The following is a 24,484-nucleotide window of genomic DNA, read 5'->3' as shown; positions in this document are numbered from 1 at the left end:
ACACTGAATAATTTAAGAGGAAATAAAACAATTTGTTTCAGGTCTTAAGGAGAATGTGAAATATCTATAGCACATCCCCAAACTAAAATTGTCTCGTTCCCATATAATCATTTAGTGTGGCTTATGAGAAAGTATTGACTTAATGTTTCTAATGGTTCCTTTGTATGGATCATTTTAATTCTTCAAGCCCATTCCTTCACCTTAAAATCTGAGATAATAATTTCTGTCTTACTGGTTATATAGTAAGGATCAATTGGAATAACATCTGTAAATCTTTGTAGACACATTAAGTGTCATATAAATATAAGGTTATGTTATTATATGGTAAGTAGAACAGATCCATTCAGCATTACATATAGCAGAGATATGCAAAATTTCAAGACAAATCTATGAGTGTAATGACTTACGGAGAGGGAGACGGATGAACTCGACAGTAGCTTAATTGGCACAGTTCAGAGCTTTAGAAATCAAAAATGCATTCTCTACTTTACCAGTGGATTTCATGATAACCTTGAACATAATGAAATTTATCACCAATGTTATAAAAAAGACTGAGCTCTTATACAGCAATGACCTTAGTCTGAGTTACTCAAAATTGATGATGCAGAAACAGATAGAACATACAAACTAGGTACGTTGTAAAAAATTTCCACTTGAATTCCCAGTTCAGCTGTGTACACAAGTATAGGTATGTGGATAACTATGGAAGAGGAAAGAAGAAAAGAAAACTCGTATTTATTGGAGAATTGATATACTCTGGGTATCCTATTACATTTTTGGCATATGTCACTTCATTTAACTCTAGCAGAGCAAGAAGAAAAAGGCACAATTGCTACAGGAAACAGGACGTGGATAGGCAAGGTATTCCTGTGTGTGGGGCTCAGCATGCAGTGGCAAAGCCTAGAATGGTGGATCCAAGTTACTTTCTCTTCTTCCTTTGTCTCCTTAGTGGACTTTTGTTTCTTAGTGGGTTTCTAATAAATATGAAATCAGTTTAAAAGTGGGCAGAGAAAAAGATGAGAAACCAAGAGTTCCAGGCAATACCCCAATAAGATAATTCACCATAATAGTTTAAAAGTTGAATATTTGGGGACCCCTGGGTGGCTCAGCCTGTTAAGCATTTGTCTTCAGCTTGGTCATGATCCCAGCATCCTGGGATCGAGCCCCACATTGGGCTCCCTGCTCAGCAGAGAGCCTGCTTCTCCCTCTGTCTGCCTCTGCCACTGCTTGTGCTCTCTGCCTGTCAAATAAATAAAATCTTAAAAAAAAAGTTGAACTTTTTATATCATCAACTGATCTAACTATAGATGTTCAGGAATAAATTGTTAAATTTATTTTTACCTGAAAGAAGAGAAATACAACACTTGGTGTCTCAGCTAATAATTCTAAAGATAATAACACCTGCCATGTGTTTGCTTTGTGCCAGGCACTCTTCTGTGCCTCGTGCGTGTTTTTCTTTAGTACTTGTGATACTTAGGATGATGCCCCCTAAAGACGTCCACATCTTAATTCCCAGAACCTGTGCATGTATCACATGGCAAAAGGGACTCTGCAGGTGTGATTACAGATTCTGAGATGGGGACAGGATTATCCAGGTGAGCCCGATGTCATCCCAGGGAATCTTGTAGGAAAAGAGGGAGGCAGGAGAGTTGGTGCCAGAGTGGGGTAAACGAGAACGACTGGACACTTCATGCTTTGAATATGGACGAATGGGAACATTTCTAGAAGCTAGAAAGGGCAAGGATGTGGGCTTTCCTCTAGAGCCTTCAGAAAGGGAGGCAGCCTTGCCCAAACCTAGATTTTAGCCCAGTAAGAACCACTTTGGTCTTCTGAATGACAGACTTGTAAGTCTGTGTTGTTTTGAGCCACTAAATGTGTGGTAATTCATGGTAGCAGCAATGGGAAACCAATGAAATCCTCATAATAATCCTACGAGATACACACTGTAATCATCTCCAGTTCACAGACGAACAAACTAAAGCAGGGTTTCTCAGAGACACAAAGCGCTACACGGCGGCACTGGGCTTCGAGCGCAGACGGCCTGGTTTCAGAGCCTATGGACCAGAAGCCTTCCTGCTATGCAGCCTGGGGTCCTAATAAATTGCATCTCTAGAGACATATTGAAATATTGTCATATTCCACCTTTAAGTCCCTGAGCTCACCTGAGGATGTGCATAACACACAGTCCTAGAGGCAGGGCACGGTCTTCTTTTAATGCCTTGAAAGTTGGTACCACTACCACTTTCCACTACCACCACCATCAATAACAAATTCTACTTCTGCCCATTGGTAAAAAATGCATCGCTAGAAGTGTGTCCAGTTCCAAAAGCTTAGATAACTGGAAGCAGCACCTTCTGTTAGTGCTTCAGGCTGTCAAGATAAAAAATATTAATAAATTGTCAGTCTTATTCCATTAGGGAAATATTTTAAAAATTGGGATATTTTATTTTTTATTATTTTACATTTATTTTAAGATTTTATTTATTTATTTGACAGAGAGAGAGAAAGCACAGCAAGGAAAGTGGCAGGCAGAGGGAGAGGGAGAAATAGGGTTTCCACTGAGTGGGGAGCCTTGTATGGGGCTCCATCCCTGACCCTGGGATTACAACCTGAGCTGAAGGCAGATACTTAACCAACTGAGACACCCAGGTGCCACCCCCCCTCCAAATTGGTATATTTTAAAAGAAAAGATCAAGTTGGCTCTTGTAGAGAAATATATTTATAAAATTTGAAAATACCTGACACAAAAACGTTTAAGCGAGTTCTTCCACAGTATTCCAAGAATGCTCAAAATGGGCAGAGGGATCTTAGCTCTGTACACGACGCTCAGAAAACAATAAAAAAAAATCCAGGGAACAAATAAATGCATAAGTATTGAATCAGGATATGGACATCCAACTATGAGCAAATGGGCCCTCAAATATTTTGCAGTCTATGTTTGGTTATTATTATCACTTTAATTTACTACAGGCTTCTTTGTGAGGTGAGGAAGTGCTGTCTTTGACTTATTCCCTGACTTTTGTGCATGGTTTTGGCTTCATGAAGAGAGTGGTGTAGCAATGGTGGTTAAGAACCTTGGCTTTGGAGAGAAAGACAATTATCATATGATTTCTCTCATCTATGGAACATAAGAACTAGGAAGATCGGTAGGGGAAGAAAGGGGGGGTAATCAGAAGGGGGAATGAAACATGACAGACTATGGACTATGAGAAACAAACTGAGGGCTTCAGAGGGGAGGGGGGCGGGGGAATGGGATAGACCAGTGATGGGTAGTGAGGAGGGCACGTATTGCATGGTGCACTGGGTGTTATACGCAACTAATGAATCATCAAACTTTACATCGGAAACCGGGGATGTACTGTATGGTGACTAACATAATATAATAAAAAAAATTAAAAAAAAAAAAAGAACCTTGGCTTTGGAACCTGCAATATCTGGGTTTGCTTCCAGTTCACCTGCTTATTACCTGTATGACTTCAGTCCAGTTAGTCAATCTTGGTGCCTTTATTTAAAAATGGGCATCATAATGTTTACGTCTTATTTTACAGTGAGGATCAGAAGTCATAATGCATACAAGCATTGCCTGGTCCACAAAAAGTACTCAAGAATGGTAGCAATATAAAATTCACATTTATCATCACAGATTGACTCTTTGTTTCTGATGTCACTCAGAAAGTACAGTGTCCGAGTCAGATACACATCTTTTTAGAATATCATCCTTTTAGGAGCACCTGGGTGGCACAGCGGTTAAGCGTCTGCCTTCGGCTCAGGGCGTGATCCCGGCGTTATGGGATCGAGCCCCACATCAGGCTTCTCCGCTATGAGCCTGCTTCTTCCTCTCCCGCTCCCCCTGCTTGTGTTCCCTCTCTCGCTGGCTGTCTCTATCTCTGTCAAATAAATAAATAAAATCTTAAAAAAAAAAAGAATATCATCCTTCTAGAAAACAGAAAGAAAAATAGTCGCCATAAACTATTTGAATCTCACATGTGCCTAATGTTAGTGAGTTAGTTTAGAAGGCTTAAATTCAGCTTCATCTTTTTAGTGACTTTGGTCCTTGGGAACTTGGGGAATGAAGGAAAGATGAGATTTTACACTTTAAGTGAGAAGATGGAGAGGAGGGGTCAGTAGTTTCCACTGTAGTTAGTCTCATCAGAAGAGGAGAAGGTAACTCATTATTTTTTTTTTTTGAAGACTGTGTTTATTTATTAGAAAGAGAGAGGGAGAACACAAGCAGGGGGAGTGGTAGGCAGAGGGAGAAGCAGGCTCCCTGCTCAGCAAAGAGCCCGACACTGGGCTTGATCCCAGGACCCTGGGATCATATCCTGAGCCAAAAGCAGATGCTTAACTGACTGAGCCGCCAGGCGCCCGGGTAAGTCATTATTAATGAGTATCTACTTTGTGCTAAACACTTTACATGTAGTATCTCACTTAATCCTCTCGGCAGCCCTTTGGAAGTGGTACGGAGACCACCATTTCACACATGAGTGAAATGAATCACAGAGAGGACCAGCTTACTTCTTTCAAGGTCACACGGGGTAAGCTGGGATTCAAACTCAGTCTTCATATAGGACTATTTTCCCAAACAGTCCTGAATGATTGTACATGATTGAGGGAGAAAATGCATGCAACCTACTAGGAATGAGTAATGATTTATACTGAAAGAGGTTATCGAGTGGCAAGCAGCACACGGACATAATTTTTGCAATTATTCTGTCGTACTGCAAAATACTTTTTCTTTGACAACATAATCAGCCCATTCCTAGCGGAGCAGAGGGGCTTCTGTTAGCTCCTTGCTTCCTATTATGCTACTTTGAAGGCAGAGAAAACAGATACAGGTGCAGCATACACAGGCGATTTTTAAAGCAAGTTTTCTTCTATGCTGGTCAACATGTTTTTCACCCCATCCAGGAAGCTTACAATTTGGAGATCAAGGAGCTACTAAGATTCAGTTCTGGAGCTGAAAATCCTAACAAAATCTAAAGGTGGACTTTCTAATTTGTTCCAGAATGACAGAAACCACCAGTCAGATTCTCAGAACCACTGGAAGAGACTGACTTGCCTATAGGATGCCACGTGTAATCTAGGTCAGGTAAAATACTACATATCTTATTCTTAGATTCCTTGTTGCTTCCCCTACCAAAACAGTGATTTGTCAAGAATCATTTGGCTCAGGATTGCAAATAGAGCAAAAAGAATTCATATGTTTGTATTATGACATATACCAATTGTGATTACTATGTAAATAATTTAATTTTTTTCAGTTTCATATTGATTTTAAATAACCAAGACTCCCTTTTAAGGTCTCAATATTGACTTACTGTTGTCTTCAACAGAGAAGTAAAAGATATCCTTTGTTGCTTTGCTGCCTTCATTCAAGATGTAGCAGATCCTCCTGTCGTCAATGTCGGCTAAGAAAAGAGCGAGTATCCCTCGTCATATTGGCATAATAGAAAATGAGTGTAAGAACGTCAATGGCTTAAGGCATAAAAATACTACAACAAAGAAATTTTAAAATGGTTAAATGCATGCAAATCTAACTTCTAAAAAAATGATTAAGTGAATATGAATCTAATTTTTTCTTGAAGTAACATTGGCAAAAATAGAACATGAGTTTAAAATTCTGTTATGGTGCTATGTGTATGATCTGTGGGATAATCCCCAAGAAAGACATTCTAGTGCTGCACGTTTTATAACATCCTGGCCCTCTATGGAAAGCTGAGTCCATCTGGTTTAGGTCTTCTGTATAAGCCTGGGGCTTGCATGATGGTAGTTATTCATGAACTTTTAGTCAAAATGAATTTAAACAAGAATAACTGCTGCAGTCTAAGAAAAAAGAAAATGGGACTAAAATCATGATTTTGTTATTACCTATTCTCTTGGATTTTCGAGAACTTGTCACTTGGTCCATAATTGTGTTTTTTACATTAATTATTACTCTATTAAAGAATTTGCATTTTGGGGGTATTTATTCATAAAGATAATTCTTATAAAACCACATAATTTCATCAGCTTTAGAAGCAATTCTGAAAATGTAACTAAAACGATTTTTAAACACCCTTCATAAGTTTTACTCTAAGATTGCATGTAGGTATATATGTATCGTATGTAGAAAATTCCATGTATCTCTTCACATCTCATGCATAAAGCTACATGAAAAAGTTTTAAGACAATGTAAAGAGCTGCCAAAGATAGCAAGTGTCACATCACCCGGGGGAAAAAAAAAAGAACCTGCCTCAAGTTCACCATTAGTAGTAATGACAAATATATTTAAAAAAATATGTTTAAGGGGCGCCTGGGTGGCACAGCGGTTAAGCGTCTGCCTTCGGCTCAGGGCGTGATCCCGGCGTTATGGAATCGAGCCCCACATCAGGCTCCTCTGCTATGAGCCTGCTTCTTCCTCTCCCACTTCCCCTGCTTGTGTTCCCTCTCTCGCTGGCTGTCTCTATCTCTGTCAAATAAAATAAAATCTTAAAAAAAAAAAAAGATGTTTAAAAACATAACTCTCCACACACTTAGGAAAATTTAGTTCTATGCTTTTTTTTTTTAGATGCAGACGTTACATTTGAATAGCATAAGAAAATGTGCTGTGTAATATTTATCTCCAAAATCTAAGTACAAAATATCATCTTCAGAAATCTAAACTTACTGATAAACTATGAAAACGATTCTTAGGTATGTCATTCTTTACTAAAAATTTGAAATTAAACTAATATTATCAAAATCAATGTAATCATATCTTACAATGATATTTCAGAAGCAGAAACTGTCCACCTGCATTCTGCAATCTTAGGGCATATCTACCAGCCTTCCTAGATGTCCGAGAGTTCCTGTTAAATGGGCATGCTGATGAAATGGCTGGAAAAGAACTCGTTGCCCATTTTTGTTATTAGAATAATCTCATATTCCACTATATTTCATTAGAATAAAAATCTCTCTGCCAATGGTGGGACAATTTTATACAGAATTGGGAGATCTGATCTGCTCAAGAAGAGGGACAGAGGCATCGGGGACCTTGTTACTAACCTTGCATAAACACTCGCGTGCTCTGGTTTCCAAGGCCAGTGTTGATAATGAAACCATGCTCTGGTCCTCTGGTCACTTTATACTTCAGGAACCCCTGGAAACTGTCTTGATACTCTGCCCTCAGAGACCTGCTGGTAATCAGGAAGCTCATGTGTCCAGTGTGAAGGCGCTTCAAGGCTGACGCACCTCTGTTAATGGCAATCTGGGGGAGCCTGTTGTCTAGAGAACTTATGTGGATCCTCATTACCTGAGGTTTATGTGTCTCTAGGATGGTGTCTGGGAAGACATAGAAATCAGCATGAGTGCCATCTGTCACAGTCAAGGAGAAACTGTCCTCAGTTGTCTGACTGCCATCATGCCAGTAGCTAATCAGGTTCTCACTCAGGTCCCGCTTGGTGAAGGTGGTCACAGGATGACTGCCATTATACAAAATCCTACCATGGATGGGGAGCTGGGTGACAGTAAAGAGGAGAAGATCATCTGGAGTGTCCTTGTCTTCAGCTGTCAACTCAAACGGAGTGATGTGTTTGCTTTCCCCTTCCTGCAGTATTAGTTTATGGATGGTCAAGACAGGTTTCTTATCATCCACGTCTGTGATGAAGATCCTGAAGGTCTGGGACACAGGGTTGAGTCCATCAGTCACTTGAAACTCAAAGCTGTCCGTCTTTATCTCATCGTTTGAAGTGTGGACATAGACTATTTTGTTGCTAGCCAACTGAAGCTGAGTGAAAGAGGCAATGGGCTTCCCAGGGTGGTCAGAGCTCTCCAAGTGCCCCAGGCTAGGAGCCCGCGTGATTCTGAAGTGAAGCTGTTCATTAAGGCTGTTCAGGTCACTGGTGCTAAGCAGACTGGTGGTAAGGGTCACTCTGCCACCTTCTGCCAGGGTAAGCCCTTTGCTAACCGCCTCAGGGAAGACCCTGTCTAAGCTGCCAACAGTGATGTAGAAATAGCGGTCTATCAAAGGGTTAATCCCATCAGTCACATCAAACTTGATAATGTCAAGAACTCCATCTTGGCCTGTGTGGGTATAACAGATGAGGCTTCTGTCAATCTCATCCTGGGTAAAGTTCATCCCTAGCGTGAGGTTATTTCTCACCTCCCCTCTGGGTTTTCTCAGCCGCTGTAGAAGCCCTTGTTGAGGCCCTGAACGGAGGACGAAACGGAGGCTCTTTTCATCAGAGTCAAGATCTGTGGCCTTCAGGACCCAATTTGTGATGACCTCGGTGTGTCCAGGCTCTACTTCCAGCCCATCATTGGTGGTCAGTCGAGGGGTTTCATCGTCCACCAGGATCACCATAATGGGTACCCTCCTGTGAGTGGTGTGCTTGCCATCACTCAACCAGACCTCGAAACTGTCCTCTGTGGTCTCAGAGTCATCATGCTCGTACACAATAGTGGAGGCCTCCTGGATCTCCTGTAAGGTGAAGCTGCGGATGGGCTGGCTGCCGGTGGCCAGCTGCTGTACGATTCGTCCGTGCTGAGGGAGGGATGTGAGCTGAAAGTGAAGCTCATTTGGTGGCAAGTCAGCATCTGCTCCATTGAGCAGTGGGGTGTCTATGACCAGGCTCATCCCCTCTAATACCACAAACTCACTGGCAAAAAGTTCAGGCTGCTCATCATTGGTGGGTAAGATGATTTCAGGGAAGAAGACATTTGGGGAGAAGTTGATGCCATCAGAACAATGAAAGGTGAATTGATCTTTTTGTGGCTCTACGCCCTTGTGAATACTCTGTACATAATTGATATGCCTCGCTTGGACATCTCTGATGGAGAAAGCACTGATGGGGCTACCAGCCCGTGATTCTTTTGAACCAGGAGCTGGTGCAATGTTTTCCAGGTAGCCAGAGGCTGGCTGACCAGTCACTGTGCATAGGATTTCATCTTGGGGTGTGTCCACATCTTCAATACTGAGATGTTGTGAGGTCAAGGGACTCTTCCTGCCTTCATCAACAATATAGGACTCCCCCACCAAGACTGTGGGTGCCACATTGTCCACAGGCAGCACAAGCACTTGCACCTGCACTCTCTCAACTATGCTGTCTCCCACCACCCATTGACAAGAATCCTTGGAGAGAGTGAGGCTGAAGGTATCATGTTGTTTCTGGAAGCCAACTTCACCCCCAGTGTGGACATAGATTACTGCCCCACTGATGAGGTCCTCTTGGGTGAATTGTTCTGCAGGTAAACCATTCACTAGAAGAGTACCCAATTTTGGGCTATCCTCTACAATGAAAGACAGCATCAAGTCACCCGTGCCCTTCTTTTTGCCATGTATGATGTCCATGGTGATCTCAGTGGCTCTGCTCTCTAGTACATCTATGGAAACATCTAATAACGGACTACCTGTAATAGAGACCTTGGGACTTTTGTCCGCTGAAGTGGGATGCACGTAAATCCGGACGGTGATGGGTATGTGGTGCACCTTGTCACTTACCTCCAGATGGAAGGTGTCATTGGTGGTCTGGTCTCTGCTGTGCTGGTAAGAGACACTCCCATTAATAATATCAGCTTGCATGAAAAGTTCCCCTGGAACCATATGTTTGTTTAAGTAGCGCAGGTGTCCATGTTGGGGACCCCAGACTAATATGAAGACAATCTGGTCAACTTCTGTGTCAGGGTCTATGACATCCAGTTCATTACTGCTGAGGATAAAATTTCCTCCCTCTAAGACAGTAAAGCCTCTATTGGTGACTTCTGGAGGCTGGTTGTCCACAGGCTTCAGGAATAATGTGAATGTACCACGTATGCTGTTGCCTGCAGCATCCTCCACTTGGTAGGTGAACTGCACAACCCGTGGTACAACACCCAGCTTCCTCTGTGGGGGCTGGTAGGCAACTTTATGGAGATTTACCTGGGCCTGGGTGAAGTGCATGATGGGCATATCTGGTGAATCAGTGAGCACAATTTCTCCAGCCCGGACTTGGTGGTTGTCATCTGTGTCAGTTGGGGGTGTCAGTAAGGTGTACCACAGGTTCTGGTCATCTGAGTCCTGGTCAACATATTGGAGGAATTTCTTCTGGAAGTGAGTGAGTTGGTACTGGTGCACGGTCATTTCTAGGGTAGTTCCTGGAAATAGTTCTGGACTCTGCAGATCCACTGGTTGGACCTTGATGGTGAAGAAGTGCTGGTTGGATAGATTGGGTGGGTCATGGTCATCCTGTACATGGAAAATCAGCTGGGCCATTACAGGTTGAGGTCTGTGGGGTCCAAGATGGCGATAGAAGAGTTTCCCTTCCATTATGTCTTGCTGAAGCCACTCAGTCACCACCTTCTCATAAAGTCCTTCCTTTTCCACATAATACCAATCTTCATCTTCCGGGGACAGAGGTGGTTCAGCCTGCCGAAGCAGCATCTCCCCCAGGTGCTGAGTTGAGTAGGAGGAACCAGGGGCCAGATCCCACCCTCTTTCTTCCTCTTCTAGAGGCCGGTCCTCCAGCACAAAGTGGATGGTTGAGTCGTCAGAGTCAATATCAGTTGCACTCAGGACAAAGGGGGAAATCTGGACCACCTGGCCTTCTGTAACTGAGAGCCCGGTGTTGGCCTTGACCTTCGGTGGTTCATCATCAACAGGTATGATGGTGACAGGGAAGAGGAATTCCACCTGGTGGTGCCCATCCTCCATCCGGAAAATGATATTGTCACTGTAGGTGTTGCTGCCGTCATGCTGGTACGCCACTCGCCCTGCTGCCAGGTCCTCTGGTGTGAAATGCTTGCACCCAGCAGGTGCCCCAAGCACCACCAGCTGCCCGTGTCTCAAGCCCCTTACTGCAGTTACTATCACCTCTTCTAGGTTATCATTATCTCTGATCTGAAGGCTGTGGGTGCTGGACAGGGGCTTTAACTGACCTTCAAATAGCAGCAGTCCCTGGTTATATCTAGCCACTGGGGCCAGCGTGTTCACGGGCTTCATTATCACGATGAAGGCAAAGGGGTCTGAGGTGGCGCCATCTCCGTCCACCACCTCCAGCTCCAGCTGGAAGAGGTGCTCTGAATCCAAATTCTCTGTCGGGGGCTGATAGGCAATTCTCAGTTCCCGCAGCTCCCGCTGGGTGAAGGAAGAGACTGGAAGACCCAGGGGGTCGTCAGTGCTGACCACGTACCCCTGGTGCCCTGGCGTGGTTGTGGGGGCATTGAGAATGTTGAAGACCAGGTCATCAGGGTCAGACTCTGTGTCCTCCGCAGCCAGTGCGTCAGGTGTCAGAGCTGTCAGCAAGAACTGATTGACCTCCATCATCATCAGGGCCACAAAACTGGGCCTAGGTGCAGTGTTCTCTACTCCGTCGAGGATGCTCACCAGCAGCTGGAAGTGCTCGCCGGGCAGCACCGCCTCTGACCCAGCGCCTCTGTCTTCTGGCCCTAGCAGCTCCGCCATCAAGGGCACATAGTCCCGATTGGGCGACGGGGTGGAGGCCGTATGCTGGTAGCGCACCCCAGCTCTGACAAAAGTCTCACAGTCTACTCTCTTGCCCCTGGGGAGAGGGTCCCCCATGGCATCCACCAAACGCCCATACTTGGGCAGTGGGCCGCCCTGGGGAGGAAGAAGGGTGAGCCGGCACCTGCTGGTGGTAGAGGCTCCGTTCCCCAGGGAGGCAAAGTCCAGCACTCTCCTGTCGATGGCTTGGCTCCAGCCCCTCAGCTTCTCCACTGACAAAGGCCTGTTGCGCGTCACCAGCTCCGACCTGGGGAAGACCACGTCCACAGTCAGCGTGAAGGGCAGAGCCAGCGTGTAATTCGGGGCGTCGTAGCGCAGTTGCAGCCGCACCCGAGCGCGTCGCGGGCTTCGGGAGCCTAAGTGAGTGTACTGGACCTGGCGGGGCCCGAAGGCGCAGGGGAAGTGGCGCGGAGAGAGCGCACCGTGGCTCAGCGGCAGGACGTCCAGCACCGTCACCTCGCACCAGTGCCCGGGCTGCACTCGAATCACCAGGTCCCGGAGCGGGTCCAGCCAAAGCGAGCGGCCCACGGGAACCCGGAGTCCGGGGTTGGCGATGAGGACGCTGGGGCCGTCGGGGCTACTGCGGGCCAGGGAGCCCCAGGTGGGCAGGTAAAGCGCAGGGTGGGGTTCAGTCCCAGGCGAGGGTACCTGTCCCTGTAGCACCGGGCAGCTCAGGAGCACGTAGGCGAGCGCCACGACAAGCTGCCGGGGCGTCCCAGCGGGGCGCGGAGAAGTCGCAGCCATGGGACCTTGACTCTGGGATGCGCGGAGAGGACCCTGTCCGAAGAGGGCCGGCTCAACTGCGGGTGCAGGCTGCGGAGGAGCAGGCTGCTGTCCAGTCGGGAGCAAGGCGCGCACTCAGCAAGAGCCGGTGGCCATGCTTCAGCTGTGGCAGGTAAAAGCAGCCTCTGCCCACCTTCTGTCCTGCCTGCGTCGCAAGCCTCTCCTCGGCTGGCTCCCGGGACCGCCTAGGTACGCCCCAACGCCCGGAGACCTCGCGAGGAGTTCGCCCCTCCACTCCTTTGTGCCTTTAACCTCGCTACCTTACTGACCTTCGTGCCCGGAGGGGTAGTCGGCTACTGTGCAGCCCCGGCTGCCTGCTTCAAACCAGCTGGTCGGGATATTCTCCCCGGTGCCTTGAAGAGATTGTTCTTTAGGACTGGGAGACAGCGACTGTACCGGGTCAGTTGCACGCGTGGAAGACACTGCGGTCCCGTGGTGGCTTCATCTAGGCAACGGTGTTTCTGAAAGGGGGGAGAGCCACCATTCCTCTTCCTTACCGCCGACAGGCGTGCATTTCCTAGCCAAAATTGAGTCTCACTTCGGACATAAAAGAAGCTAGCGGGAGCTATTTTGCAAATAGGATTTTCTAGCTGCCTGTCTGATGAAGCAGCTTATTCCAGATCTTGTAATTCGGTGCTTCCAAAATAACCCTGGCATTTTTCTTCTGCTCAGTTCTAGAGGAAAAAGATTAGCATCCAGGCTGGTGAATTTGAACAGCTTTGACAATCTGTTTCTAGTCAGTGGGTCTCACATACCATAACCGGGTGTACACGTTGGCTTCTTTTCCATTTTTTAAGAATGTGGTTTCCATATCTGATCAACAGTGACTCCCTCTGAGTTTATTAGACATGGTGTTTCCTAAATACTTTCTTTGTAGAAAAATATATAGTAGCCAGAGGCGAGAATGTCAAGAGAAAGAGTAGCAGAGAAAATACTGCAGGTACCTGGATCAATTTCTGTGAATTAATCTATTTAACACTTAAAATGGAATTAGGATCATTTTGGGGCTTTTAGTTAAGGACACCTGCCCTGGTGGGTTGTAATGTTAGCTACTTAGTTTGTTTTCTTTTTTTTTCTTTTTTTAATGATTTTCTTTATTTGAGAGAGAAAAAAAACAGGTGCACAAATGGGGAGGGGGAGCAGCAGACTCCCTGCTGAGCTGAGCCTGGAGGGGATGGGACTCAGTCCCAGGACCCTGAGATCTTGACCTGAGCCCAAGTCGGATACTTAACAGACTAAGCCACCCAGGTGCCCCTTCATGCCTATTTTTTCAGATATTAGAGGTGTCCATTTAGGCACAGGGCAGACTAATCTTTCCCTGTAATTAAAATGGTAATGTTTTTTCTTATGCAATTAATGTAAATGCCACACTTGAGGTCAGTGAAAATAGATGTGTCCAAAACAGTAGAGATAAATATGGCTTCAAGGGGAACATATGTGTACAACAATATCCTTAAATTATTTTATGTTACTGTGTGGCAGATGCCTGTCTTAGGCATTTCAGCCCCAGCAGCTCGGACTCCCAGAGCAGAAATAATCTGCTATTGGCTTGGAAGCATTAATATTCTTTTAAAATATTTAATCAGCCAGTGAAAGGCCATGAGTCTATATGATCCACAAAGTGGAATGTAGTACACCTCATTAGCACAGATGAGGCAGATTTGTCCATATAATTGAATATTAAGACATAGTAAATTTGAAACAAAATGTTTAGCGAATTATACTAGTCCAGTGTGTCTAGAAACTATTTTTAAAAATATTTTATTTTATTATGTTATGTTAGTCACTATACAGTACTTCATTAGTTTTTCATGAGTGTTCCATGATTCATTTTAAAAAATATTTTAAATTGAAACAGGTAAAATTCCATTGTAAATGAAAAAGACATTGTATTTCATAAAGCCACCGCCTGATCCAAAGGATGGTTTTTCTATAATAGAACTTTTTTGCATATATTAAACTTCACCAAATGAATATTCCTGTATGAGTGTAATTTTGATTTCTGTCCAAGCGCCACTCATTCTGGGCAACTGTGTTGTCCCTGTGCTATTTTCATTACAGAGATGGGGGTTGGGACCGGAGATGACAGACAACTAAGCTACTAGGCTTTTAATTTTGTCCTCTGACCTCCCCCTCCAGTTAACATTCTCTCTACCATTCTTCTGTTCTTCCCTACCTAGCTTCCTGAAAGTGGGGTTTTTGTTTTTCCTGCTGTCTACATGACTAATTCTCCCACTCACTTCCTCTTAGAACACTTCAGTCTGGCTTCCGCTTTAAAAACATCATCGAAATTCTAAGTGAGGTCATTAGTAACCTCCATGTGGCAAAAATCCCATGACTTTCTCGAATCTTGTCCATTTGCCACACCCTTCTGTTTTTCCTCCTTCTTTGTGGTTTAAGTCCATCTTCTTCAGAAAGCCTTTTTCCTATGCTCCCCAAGCCATATTAAATCTGCTTGTAATTCTGCATTTGCAGATAACATGATTCAGCTGCATGAGAGCAGGGAGCATGCAATGTTGACCCCTGATAGCCACTGATACCAAGGACTGGTGCATCGCAGGTACATAAAAGTGTTTGTTGATTGAATCAGATTGAGAGGTAGTAATCAGGTACTGTGAAGTCTAGGTGCCAGGCAAAAAAACAAACAAAAAAACCCCAAACCAGTGCAAGTATAGGATAGCTCCTTTTGTAACCGAACCCAAGTCCATCTGCCCGATGCACAGCAAAGACCATCACTGAGACACTGGGCATGGAAAGGAAGGGTTGATTCCGGAGACAGCCAAAGGTGGGGATGAGGAGACAGGAAGGCAAGCCTCAAATCCACCTCCCTGAAGGAGGAGAGTCAGGGAAATTTAAAGGCAAATGAAAAAGGTCTGGGTAAAAGTTGCAGCTGTGCTTAGCAGTCCTGTTAACCTTTTGGTTACCAGTGTCAATCCCCACTGTCTTTTGATTATTGCTCATTCTTGAGGGAATTGGGATAATGACCATTCTAGTTACTTCCTGCTAAACTGGGGCAAAGATCAGGATTAGAGGAATGGAAAGGTTCTGTACTCATTTGGAAATCTTTAGTTCCAAGTTGAAATTTTACGTTACCAGGATTTTTTGTACTTTGGTTTGTTGTTCTTATACTATTTTATCTAGGGCCTTAGGGGAGATTTGTTGTAACCACGTAGCTTGTCCTACTTGTCCATGGATTTCTTTGGATCAACTCTCCTAAAGAGTAGTTACATGTCCAGCAGAGGCTTGCTGGTCCAAGCAGGGTTCTTTTTGATCTTCATTTATTCTGTTTTTCCAGTTTATTTGGGTCTCCAAGAAGGAGTTTAATTTCCGTTAACGCCCAAGGCTTTGGACACTGCTTGTGTGACTTTTGCCACAAATGCAGCTCCATTGTCACTCTGAATTATGAACAGCAATCCAAGCCTAGGAATGATCTTGCTTAAAGTGTTTTAACAGCTTGAGACCTTCCCTGAATGGCATGGAAAAGCTTCAACCCAATCTGTAAAGTTGTCTATAAATACTAGCAAATATCAAAAATTACCTGTTGTTTTTGATATCCTGGTAAAATTTACTTGCCAGGCTTCTCCAGGTTTGGGGGCTCTGAGTTGTATTCCTTTTAAAATGGATAGGGGCCCAGTCTTAGGATTGTTTTTAGCACAAATGTCACATTTTTTAAATAGTTCTCTAATGATTGGGACCCGCAATATACTTCTGGATCCATCGAAGAGCAGCATCTCACCCACTGCAGGTGCTTTGGGGAGTACAGTTAAATATTTCTCCCATAAGATGTTCTGGGAAAGGATTCATTCTATTTCCAGCTGGCTCTAGTGGCAGCATGGTGTTTTAATCCCCATGCCTTGGCTCCCTTTAGGAATATTGTGGTTGATACTGTAGTTAAGATTATGTCTGGTACTAAAGCCACTATAGAGGGTTTTGAATCTTTGTAGAGGCTGCCAACTTGGTAGCTTGATCTGCCCAGTTGTTCCCTTGGGCAATCAGTCTGATTTCTGTTGTTCTCAGCAATGGACAATAGCTGCTGGGTCACCATTACATCCAGCTCTTAATGGTCTTTGATCCATAGAACTGTTCTTGTCTGTAAACATCTCAAAGTCTGGATTTTCCAGTGGTAGAGCCATCAAATCAGGATGGCTGGAATAAGCTTGCTCAATTACCTGTAGGTCTCTGGGGATCTTTGAGTGGTTTATACAGTAACAGGCATGAAGATGGCCTAAACATGGGCCCTTGTGGCAGTTTTTCTCTGAAGTTTACCTCAAGCTGTCTAGTTTCTGTTTGCAGGGCTTTAAGAAAAAGAGCAGTTTTATCGCTCAGTGATTCCAAGTCAAGAGAACGGGAGAAAATTGGAAATATTTGTGTCGAGAGCTTGGCCAGATACTTGAGGACACCAGAATTCAGAATCCAGCTCAGGTTTATAGGCAAACAACAAGCACTCACAAACAGTTCATCAGAACTAAAAAATCTAACATCCACAACGGTGTGTTACTGAAACATCATTTCTCTAAAGATCACCCTCATTTCCAAAGAGTAGGACTAATTTGTTTGTAAAATAATGTTTGTAAAATGTTTGTAACAAACTTGGCCCAATTATTTACCTAAGTGCAACAAAATAGTGATTGGCCATATGGATTTTTGTTTGTTGCTTTAAAAAAAAAAATCTGTTTTCCTGGAACTCTTCCTAAGAAATTTCAGATCGAACGTCTAATAGCCTCTCAAGGCTAAGATGCCAAGCTAAATTCTTGCCATCCGATTTCACCTACAATACCTAGAGGTTTGGGTGAATTCCTCTCTTCTTGGGGTCCTCAAAATAGCTGGAGGTTCCTGCATCTGTCAGGAAGTTACCTTCTTTACTCACCTGGGAAGGCTGCTGGTACATGTGTAAGCAAGGTATCAGGCCAGTTTTTCCAAAGGGCTTCATTGGCTCCATCAAGTCAACCTTAGTTTCTTAAAGGCGTCTGGTCACATCTGAGTCTATGCATATGTCCTTCTGATAGAACATTCCAGTCAAAGCCTTGGTAATATAACCAACGTTTCCAATTGTGTCCTGACAAAAGGAGAACAGATTCTTAATAAACTTATGCAAATTAATGCATTGCTATGGAAATAGAAGAATACTCACTAGGAATTTCTGAATTCTGGAGGGATCAGGTAAGGAAATCAAGATACATGTTTCACATTTGTTTACAAATGAATGTTTTATCAAATGTCTGTAAGTCATAGTCTTAAAATTAGGAGAGCAAATATTAGAGAACCAGCAATGTTTCAAACAAGAGTCTGTTTGAACGCAGTTTTTGCATTCGTTCCAGAAATTGTTACCCAGTTTAGTTTATGGCCTTGAAGATATCAGAGACCTGTAATTGTTATTATAATACAATTGACAAGGAAATTCTGTGACCTACAACCCTCTAATAATTATACTTACAGGTGATGACATTATCCCAGGACATTATCAAAACCTTAGGAATTTTATATAATTTCTGCAACAGCGATAGCAATGACCCCACCGTGTAACATAAGGAGGGTTCTCATCACTTATGTGACAATGCTGCCCACGTAATTGGACACACCAAATCAACAAGCCTAATTAGTCAAAAAGACTTCCTTTAGAAGTTGAATTCTGGAAAGTTTGTCAGAAATATCAGAAAAAAAAAGCTTTAAACAATATGCCTATTTAGGATTAGAGACCATTATAAAGCTCAATATTTATTCAGGCAAGGTGGCAATAAGATCTTAAAGGCAAGTGCAGAGGGTTATGTAGTTGTTTCAACTTTAATCAGAGACCTAATAAAGACAAAATATAGTATTTTTCCAGGCAGATTAAAGATAAAAAAACTTTATGATTTAGACTAATCTAAGAAAACGGTCACTTTAGCAAAGAGAAAACCAAATTCCAATCTCATCTGGTATACTTCTTATATTAAGACTCATTCAATCCAAGAAGATAGATTTTTAAAAATTATGCAGTCTTTTTTTCCCTCCGTGTCCGCTCTCCCATGTGGATGTTGGGGCAAGGACGTCCAGGGCACTGCTAGGATCGGAGTTCTTGTGGCAGGTGCTGGGATGTGCAGACCAGAATCCCCATCAGGAACGAAGGGCTGTCAGCTGGAGGAAGGCTGCAGCAATCCTTACCTCTCCGAGGCCAGTGGGATTGCTCTGATCCAAGACAATGGCCTTGCCAAGGGCGTGCCCCCTCCCCAGGTGGTCACGTCCAATGACTGTTCAACAGGAGGGTAGAGAAACCCAGTCTTTTTGTCCCAATTCAGGGTCGTTCTGAAGGGTAATCCAATGTTTGGAAGTCCTCGGACAGTCAGCTAAGGTTTCTGTTGACACACCCCTGCTCACCTTCTGCCTGATCTTGCTTTCGGGCTCCCTTCTCCTCCCCAGGTGGTGCTCACTCCCTAGTTAACTTGTTTACAGGCTAAACCCCATAATCTCAGTTCCCATGACAATGCACAAAATTCGTTTCCAAATTCATTCAGATTTTCTCCTAAGTTAAATAACCAGTTTCGCTTTCCTCGCATACAGTTGTTCCCCTACTATTTCTAGTAGTCTTAATTACATTTATTACAATTATTTACATCTATTTGTTCTTAGATTACCCATAAAACTTGGAGGCATTTGACAAAGTTCTCAGGTCTTTTTTTTTCTTTTCTGACAAATTTTGCAAAGAAGGTAACGTGAACTTATTTGACTTTCAGTAAACACAAGCAGAATAAAGTTTTACATTTAATGCTGATAATTCTAAAGACAGGTTCATTTTAATTGAACCAACAACCTTAATTAGCTTTAATACTGAGTATTTTTCAAGATTGCATGAACTTGAAATATGTTTGGGTTAGTTTCTTTTTTCTGAGTTTTAGAATGTCCAATTCTTATAAACAGTTGCCTTTAAATCAACTAAATAGAGCTCTTTTATAAATCGGTTTTTAGCAACATCATCAAAGGTAGAGAAATTATCTAGCAGGTACAACATACATGAACATACATAAATACACAGACAAGATGCAAACAAAATTTTAAAGGTCCAATTTCCAAATATCTTCCTTTGACAAAACAAAGCTAAAATCTCCCATTTTCCAGTTAGAACACAGCCGGTTTTATGTAAAGACACCGAGAGCTGCAGGGGCAAGCCAACCTAATGAAGCTCAGAGGACCTCTGTGAGCGTTGGCTCTTCCTCAAAAGCTGGGGCTTTTCTGACTGAACCAAACAGTTTTCTACTTTCTAGTTCCTCCCGAAAGGTCAGAGAGTCACTGACTGAATCAAATGGTTCCCTCATCAGCTTTTTAAGCTAGAAAAGGAGACAAAGAGACCTCCAAACCCCCTATATGGAGGCAACCAACTGGAAGGAAGAAATCTAGGAGAGCCAAGGCAAAGAGGAGGAAGAAATATGCTCAGGTGCGATTCCACAGGAAGTACTCACCAAGAGACGTCTGTCATGCAAACCGAATCCCAAAACCATTTCCTTGCCAAAGATTAGGTGCCAGGCACGGTGGGGTCCCAGGAATGGTCCCTAGGAAAAAAAGCCTAAGCAGCTGCTTGGACTCGTCACTGAATTCCCATTACCAGCTTGGGGGGCGGGGGAGTGAGGAGGGGGCATGAACCACGGGCAACAAGCTTTGGGTTGGCTTGTCAACTTGGTAACTAAACCCAAGTTCATGTGCCTGATAGGCAGCCAAGATGATCAACGAGATATCAAGAGTGCAGCAAGGAGAGGGCTTAACCCAAGAGGCAGCCACGTGAGGAGACCAGAAGACAAACCTCCAATCCACCACCCAGAAGGAGGGGAGTCAGGGAAATTTAAAGGCAAATGAAAAAGATCTGAGTAAAAAGTTGCAGCTGTGCTTATTGTTCCCACTGACCCTTCGGTTACTGGTTTTACTTTCTTCCATCTTCAGACTTTATCGATTCCTTAGAGGCTGGTGATGGTTCTATGTGGAGAATGAAAATTTGATTTCTAGCCAAATATTTATTTTATCAAGGTTCCCCCCAAGAAAGAACAATTTCACTTATCCACATTGTGATCTTTTTTATCCCTCATCATCCGAAATTTATTCTTTAAAACTGAGCTGCATTTTACATTGTAAATTAATTCAACTTTCACTAAAACTATGTCCTATGGGGTAGGATTCCTTATATGTCCCTGTCACTCCAAGGAACTTTCTGTCAAGTCCCACTCCATAAATAATTGTCTGCCTTAAGTACATAAATGACATTTAATAGGTCATAGAAAGGAGACAATTTGTCCAAATAGCCTGCCTGTCCTTTGGCAGGGATACAGCCCATTTTTGGAAAGTCACATCCAGCTTTTAGGAGAATTGGATGACAAAAAGTAGGGCAGGTTTCTGCCCCGTGAACTGAGAAGTTCCACCACGGTCTCTGCTCCCTGTCAAGGCTAAGCTGTTCAACCTAGTCTTTGTTGAAGCTGTTTTTTTTTTCCTCTACCAGCTGGGGAATAGAAGGGCCTAAAGCCTAAATATCATAAGATGAATGCCTTGAATCCGATTGCTTGCAAATATTTAATGTTATCTACAACAGAAAAACCTACCTGGAGCCTTTACTCTAATTGGCCTTGGGGCCAGCAATGGTCTCTTAGACTGAAGAATACATTTCTGGGAGGCTACAGGTTAAAAAATCAAATAAGCCTCCCCCTCAAAAAAAAAAAAAAATTAAAGTGACATCCATTGGCTGTGTAGGTCATGTGTCATCTGTCAGGACAGCAGCTTCAAGAGAGATTAGGAAGTTAAGCACACAGCCTGTCAGTGGCCGAGTCAGCCTTGTTCCCACAGAGTCAGCGGGGCGCGCCATATTTCTTACCAGCTTCTCCCACCCTAAAGAATGCCGTGGACGCAGCTCTACCCCAGTGACTGTACCCCAGGGCCATAGCTGCCTTTGCGTAGATCTAGTTGGGGATCACCAGGCCCTGGGATGGGCACCACTGTTCTCTGTGCCTCCACACATTATTGGGCATTGCTAAAGGCAAGCTTCACCCAACGGGGCAAGGAGATCATCATTCCCAGTGGGAGAAACCACACAGCTTTTCTGAAGATACGGTGCTGCATTTGTTAATTTCTAAAATGTTCCCAGCAATTACTTCTAGTCATCCTATTAACGTAAAGGACACTGTTATTGTCAGAGCATTTGGGAACTAGGGAGAGTGGGGAGGGATGGGGAGGAGAGGAATCAGAATATCTTGTCCACCCTTCTGAGATTTCAGTTGCCATCTGGAAAACAGCAGGTAGTCCTAGCTCCCTCAGGCCAGGAAGAGCCATCCTTCAGGCCATTGGGTGCAAGATCCCTGAGTCCCAGGGCTCCTGTTCCGGCTGTGGCTGTTCAGGGGAGATGACAGGTAGCGAGGAGTCCAGGGCAGGGGAGCCTGTGGGAGGTAAAAGATGACGGTTCTCTTTGGCTCTGCACCGGGACAAAGAGCTGATTCAAACTCCCTCATTCCTGGTTGAAAATAAGACCCTGGGAGAACAAAAGGCATTATTCAGAACTAATTTGCGACATGATAATTGATCGTGTTACTTTAAACCATACAACATATAAAAGAAGTAACTATTTATTATTTCAAAGGCAGGCATGAAGAACACATTAAAAAAAAGAATCAAAGTTAAAAGATTGAGTTTTTCTAGTCTATTTGGTATTCTTTATTTATTTTAGTATACGTAGGTACAATGTCTATTCGGCAGAGATTTCCTTTTAAGTAGTTTCAAATATTAGAAGCAAAAGCGCTCATGAATGGTAATTAATTGGCAGTGGTTTTTGGAGATACCTCAATGGAATCTGATGCCAGAATGGATACTGTTTTGTTTGTCATTTGGGTTTTTCATTAATCTAATTTGAGTGAGTTCAGAGGAAGTCTTAGGCATAGTCCTATTTATTTGTATGCAAGTTTTATCTGATGGGGAATTATGCATTTTTAATAAATCAGCTTTTTCTTTCTCTTAAGAATTGATCTATTGAATATTACAATCCTGGTTTCAGCTCTGAAATGTAAAGTTCAGCCAAATTCTGAAAATGACTTGGTAGCATATCTATCAATTAAATATAATTACTATTACTTCTAATTTTTTTCTTTTGCATATGCCTTCGGAGTGTTCTAGTTTGACTTTTTTCCGTTTAATCAAGTACACAAGAGCAGAATAGGCATTGCAAATCCATGACTATCAAGATATAATTCTATCATTTTTAATTATGTTTTATAAGGAAATTAAAGCTTTTTCAATATCTTACTGTAAAATATAATTAATAACATTGAATAGGTGTTCAAATATCACATAAACATGATGATTTAAATATCAACATATTTCCTATGTTAAATCATTAGTATTAAATGGTGTTGTGTGAGTTTGCTGGGCTACTACCAGGAAGTATCATAGACTGGGTGGCTTAAACCATAGAAATTTATAATCTCACAGCTCTAGAGGCTGGAAGTCTGAAATCAAGGTTCAACAGGCTTGGCTCCTTTCTGGGGCTGTGAGGGGAGGCTCTGGTCCAGGCCTCGCTCCTTGATTTATAGATGGCCGTCTCCTCCCTCTGTGGCTTCATATCATCTTCCCTCTATGCATATCTCTGTGCCCAAATTTCCCCTTTTTCTAAGGACAGCAATTATATTGGATTAGGATCCACTCTAATGGCTTCATTTAAACTTTATTATCTTTGTCAAGACCGTACTTCCAGATATGATCACATTGTGAGGTACTGAGGGTCAGGACTTTGATGTATGGATCTTGGAGAGACACGATTTAATCCATAGCACTTATGTTTTGGTCCTTCAGACTCATACCCTTTTCACATACAAAGCACATTCATCCCACTCCAACATCTCCCAATGTCTTAACCCATTCTGGCATCAGCTCTAAGTCCAAAATATCCGAATACATCTAAATCAGTTATGGGCGACACGTGGCATATGATTCATCCTGGGGCAAAATTCACCTCCATCGTGAACCCATGAACCCCTGAAACCACCTCCAAAATACAATGGTGGGCAGGCATAGGATAGACATTTCCAATCCAAAAGGGTAAGATCAGAAAGGAAGAAAGAGTCATGGGTCCCAAGCAAGTCTGACACAGGCAGGGCAGATGCCGTTAGAGTTTAAGCCTTGAGAATAATCCTCTTTGGCTGGACGCTCTACAGCTCTGTTCTTTGGAACTGCCTGAGTCTCAGTCTCCCCCTTCAGCCAAGGGTGGGTATGTAACAGTATGCTGAACTAGTTGTAACCTGTAAAGATTACTAATGTGGTAGGAAAACATTGGCCAGGCAATTGAAGGGGGGGGATCTAATTTGAATTCTACCTCATTAATAAGGGACTGATTAGGGGCACCTGGGCAGCCCAGTCAGTTAAGCGTCTGCCTTAGCTCAGGTCATGATCCCAGGGTCCTGGAGTCAAGCCCCGCAACAGGCTGCCTGCTCAGCGGGGTGTCTGCTTCTCCCTCTCCCTCTGCTCCTTCCCCCTGCTCATGCTCTCTTTCAAATAAGTAAATAAAATCTTTTAAAAAGTTAGGGACTGATTAGTCATACTCAGAGTTAATGCAATGCTTCATGTAAATTCATATGTGGCTGGTTGGGTAGGAAATCAATTCTGGAAGCTCTTACAGAGAAGAGCAAATCCACTTGATTATTAGTTTTTCCCCCCAGAAATAATGACAATAAAAACTATCAACAATATATCATGTAGCCACACTTATTTCTACCAAGATTTTTTTCTCTAGAGTCGAATTTTTACAAACCAACACCAAACTGACACATGGACAATCCTCAAGTTATAGATTGTGTATTTCTCTCAGATTGGACTAAAAACTAGTGCAACTTTCCCGTTTACAGTGACCCAGGAATGTGATGGAGAGGAAGACATGTGAATGGTGCTTCACTAATTGACTTGTCGATTTTGAAATCTCATTCAGATTCACTGCAAGGAGGCTTTCATTATGATGTTTACAATATTTTTAAAGTGGTGAATTTGTTTAATTTTGACTTTCAAGGGCATTTCCAATATATTCAGTACTTAAACAAGTTTTATAAACATTTTCTGTTAGAGATTCCCAAGGAAATTGACCTAATCATTTGCTGAAGACTAATTTATAACTGGCATATCAAAAGTGTTTTTAAAAGAAGATTCTGAAAGTAGCAGGATGATCCAATGAGACTATACTTACACGTCTGGATGAGTATGCGTGCTGTCCCAGCAAGAGAGAGACACTTTGGACTTGCTGAAGGCAGCCTGGAGACC

General features: G+C 43.2%; 1 protein-coding gene across 1 annotated transcript in view; it reads right to left on the bottom strand.

Moving 5' to 3' along the window:
* The window catches only part of FREM3 (FRAS1 related extracellular matrix 3), a 98,968-nt gene extending 86,217 nt beyond the window's left edge, over window positions 1-12,751 (bottom strand). The window contains 2 exon segments of the mRNA XM_002916232.3: window positions 5,319-5,408; window positions 7,024-12,751. Of these exon segments, the coding sequence (XP_002916278.3) occupies window positions 5,319-5,408; window positions 7,024-12,199 (5,266 nt within the window). The 5' untranslated portion in view covers window positions 12,200-12,751.
* Between the last annotated feature and the right edge of the window lie 11,733 nt (window positions 12,752-24,484).

The sequence above is a fragment of the Ailuropoda melanoleuca genome, chromosome 5 (genome assembly GCF_002007445.2).
Source record: "Ailuropoda melanoleuca isolate Jingjing chromosome 5, ASM200744v2, whole genome shotgun sequence".
NCBI classification, from domain to species: Eukaryota; Metazoa; Chordata; class Mammalia; order Carnivora; family Ursidae; genus Ailuropoda; species Ailuropoda melanoleuca.
Note: the sequence above shows the minus strand (reverse complement) of the source record. Positions and strands in the feature narration are given on the sequence as shown.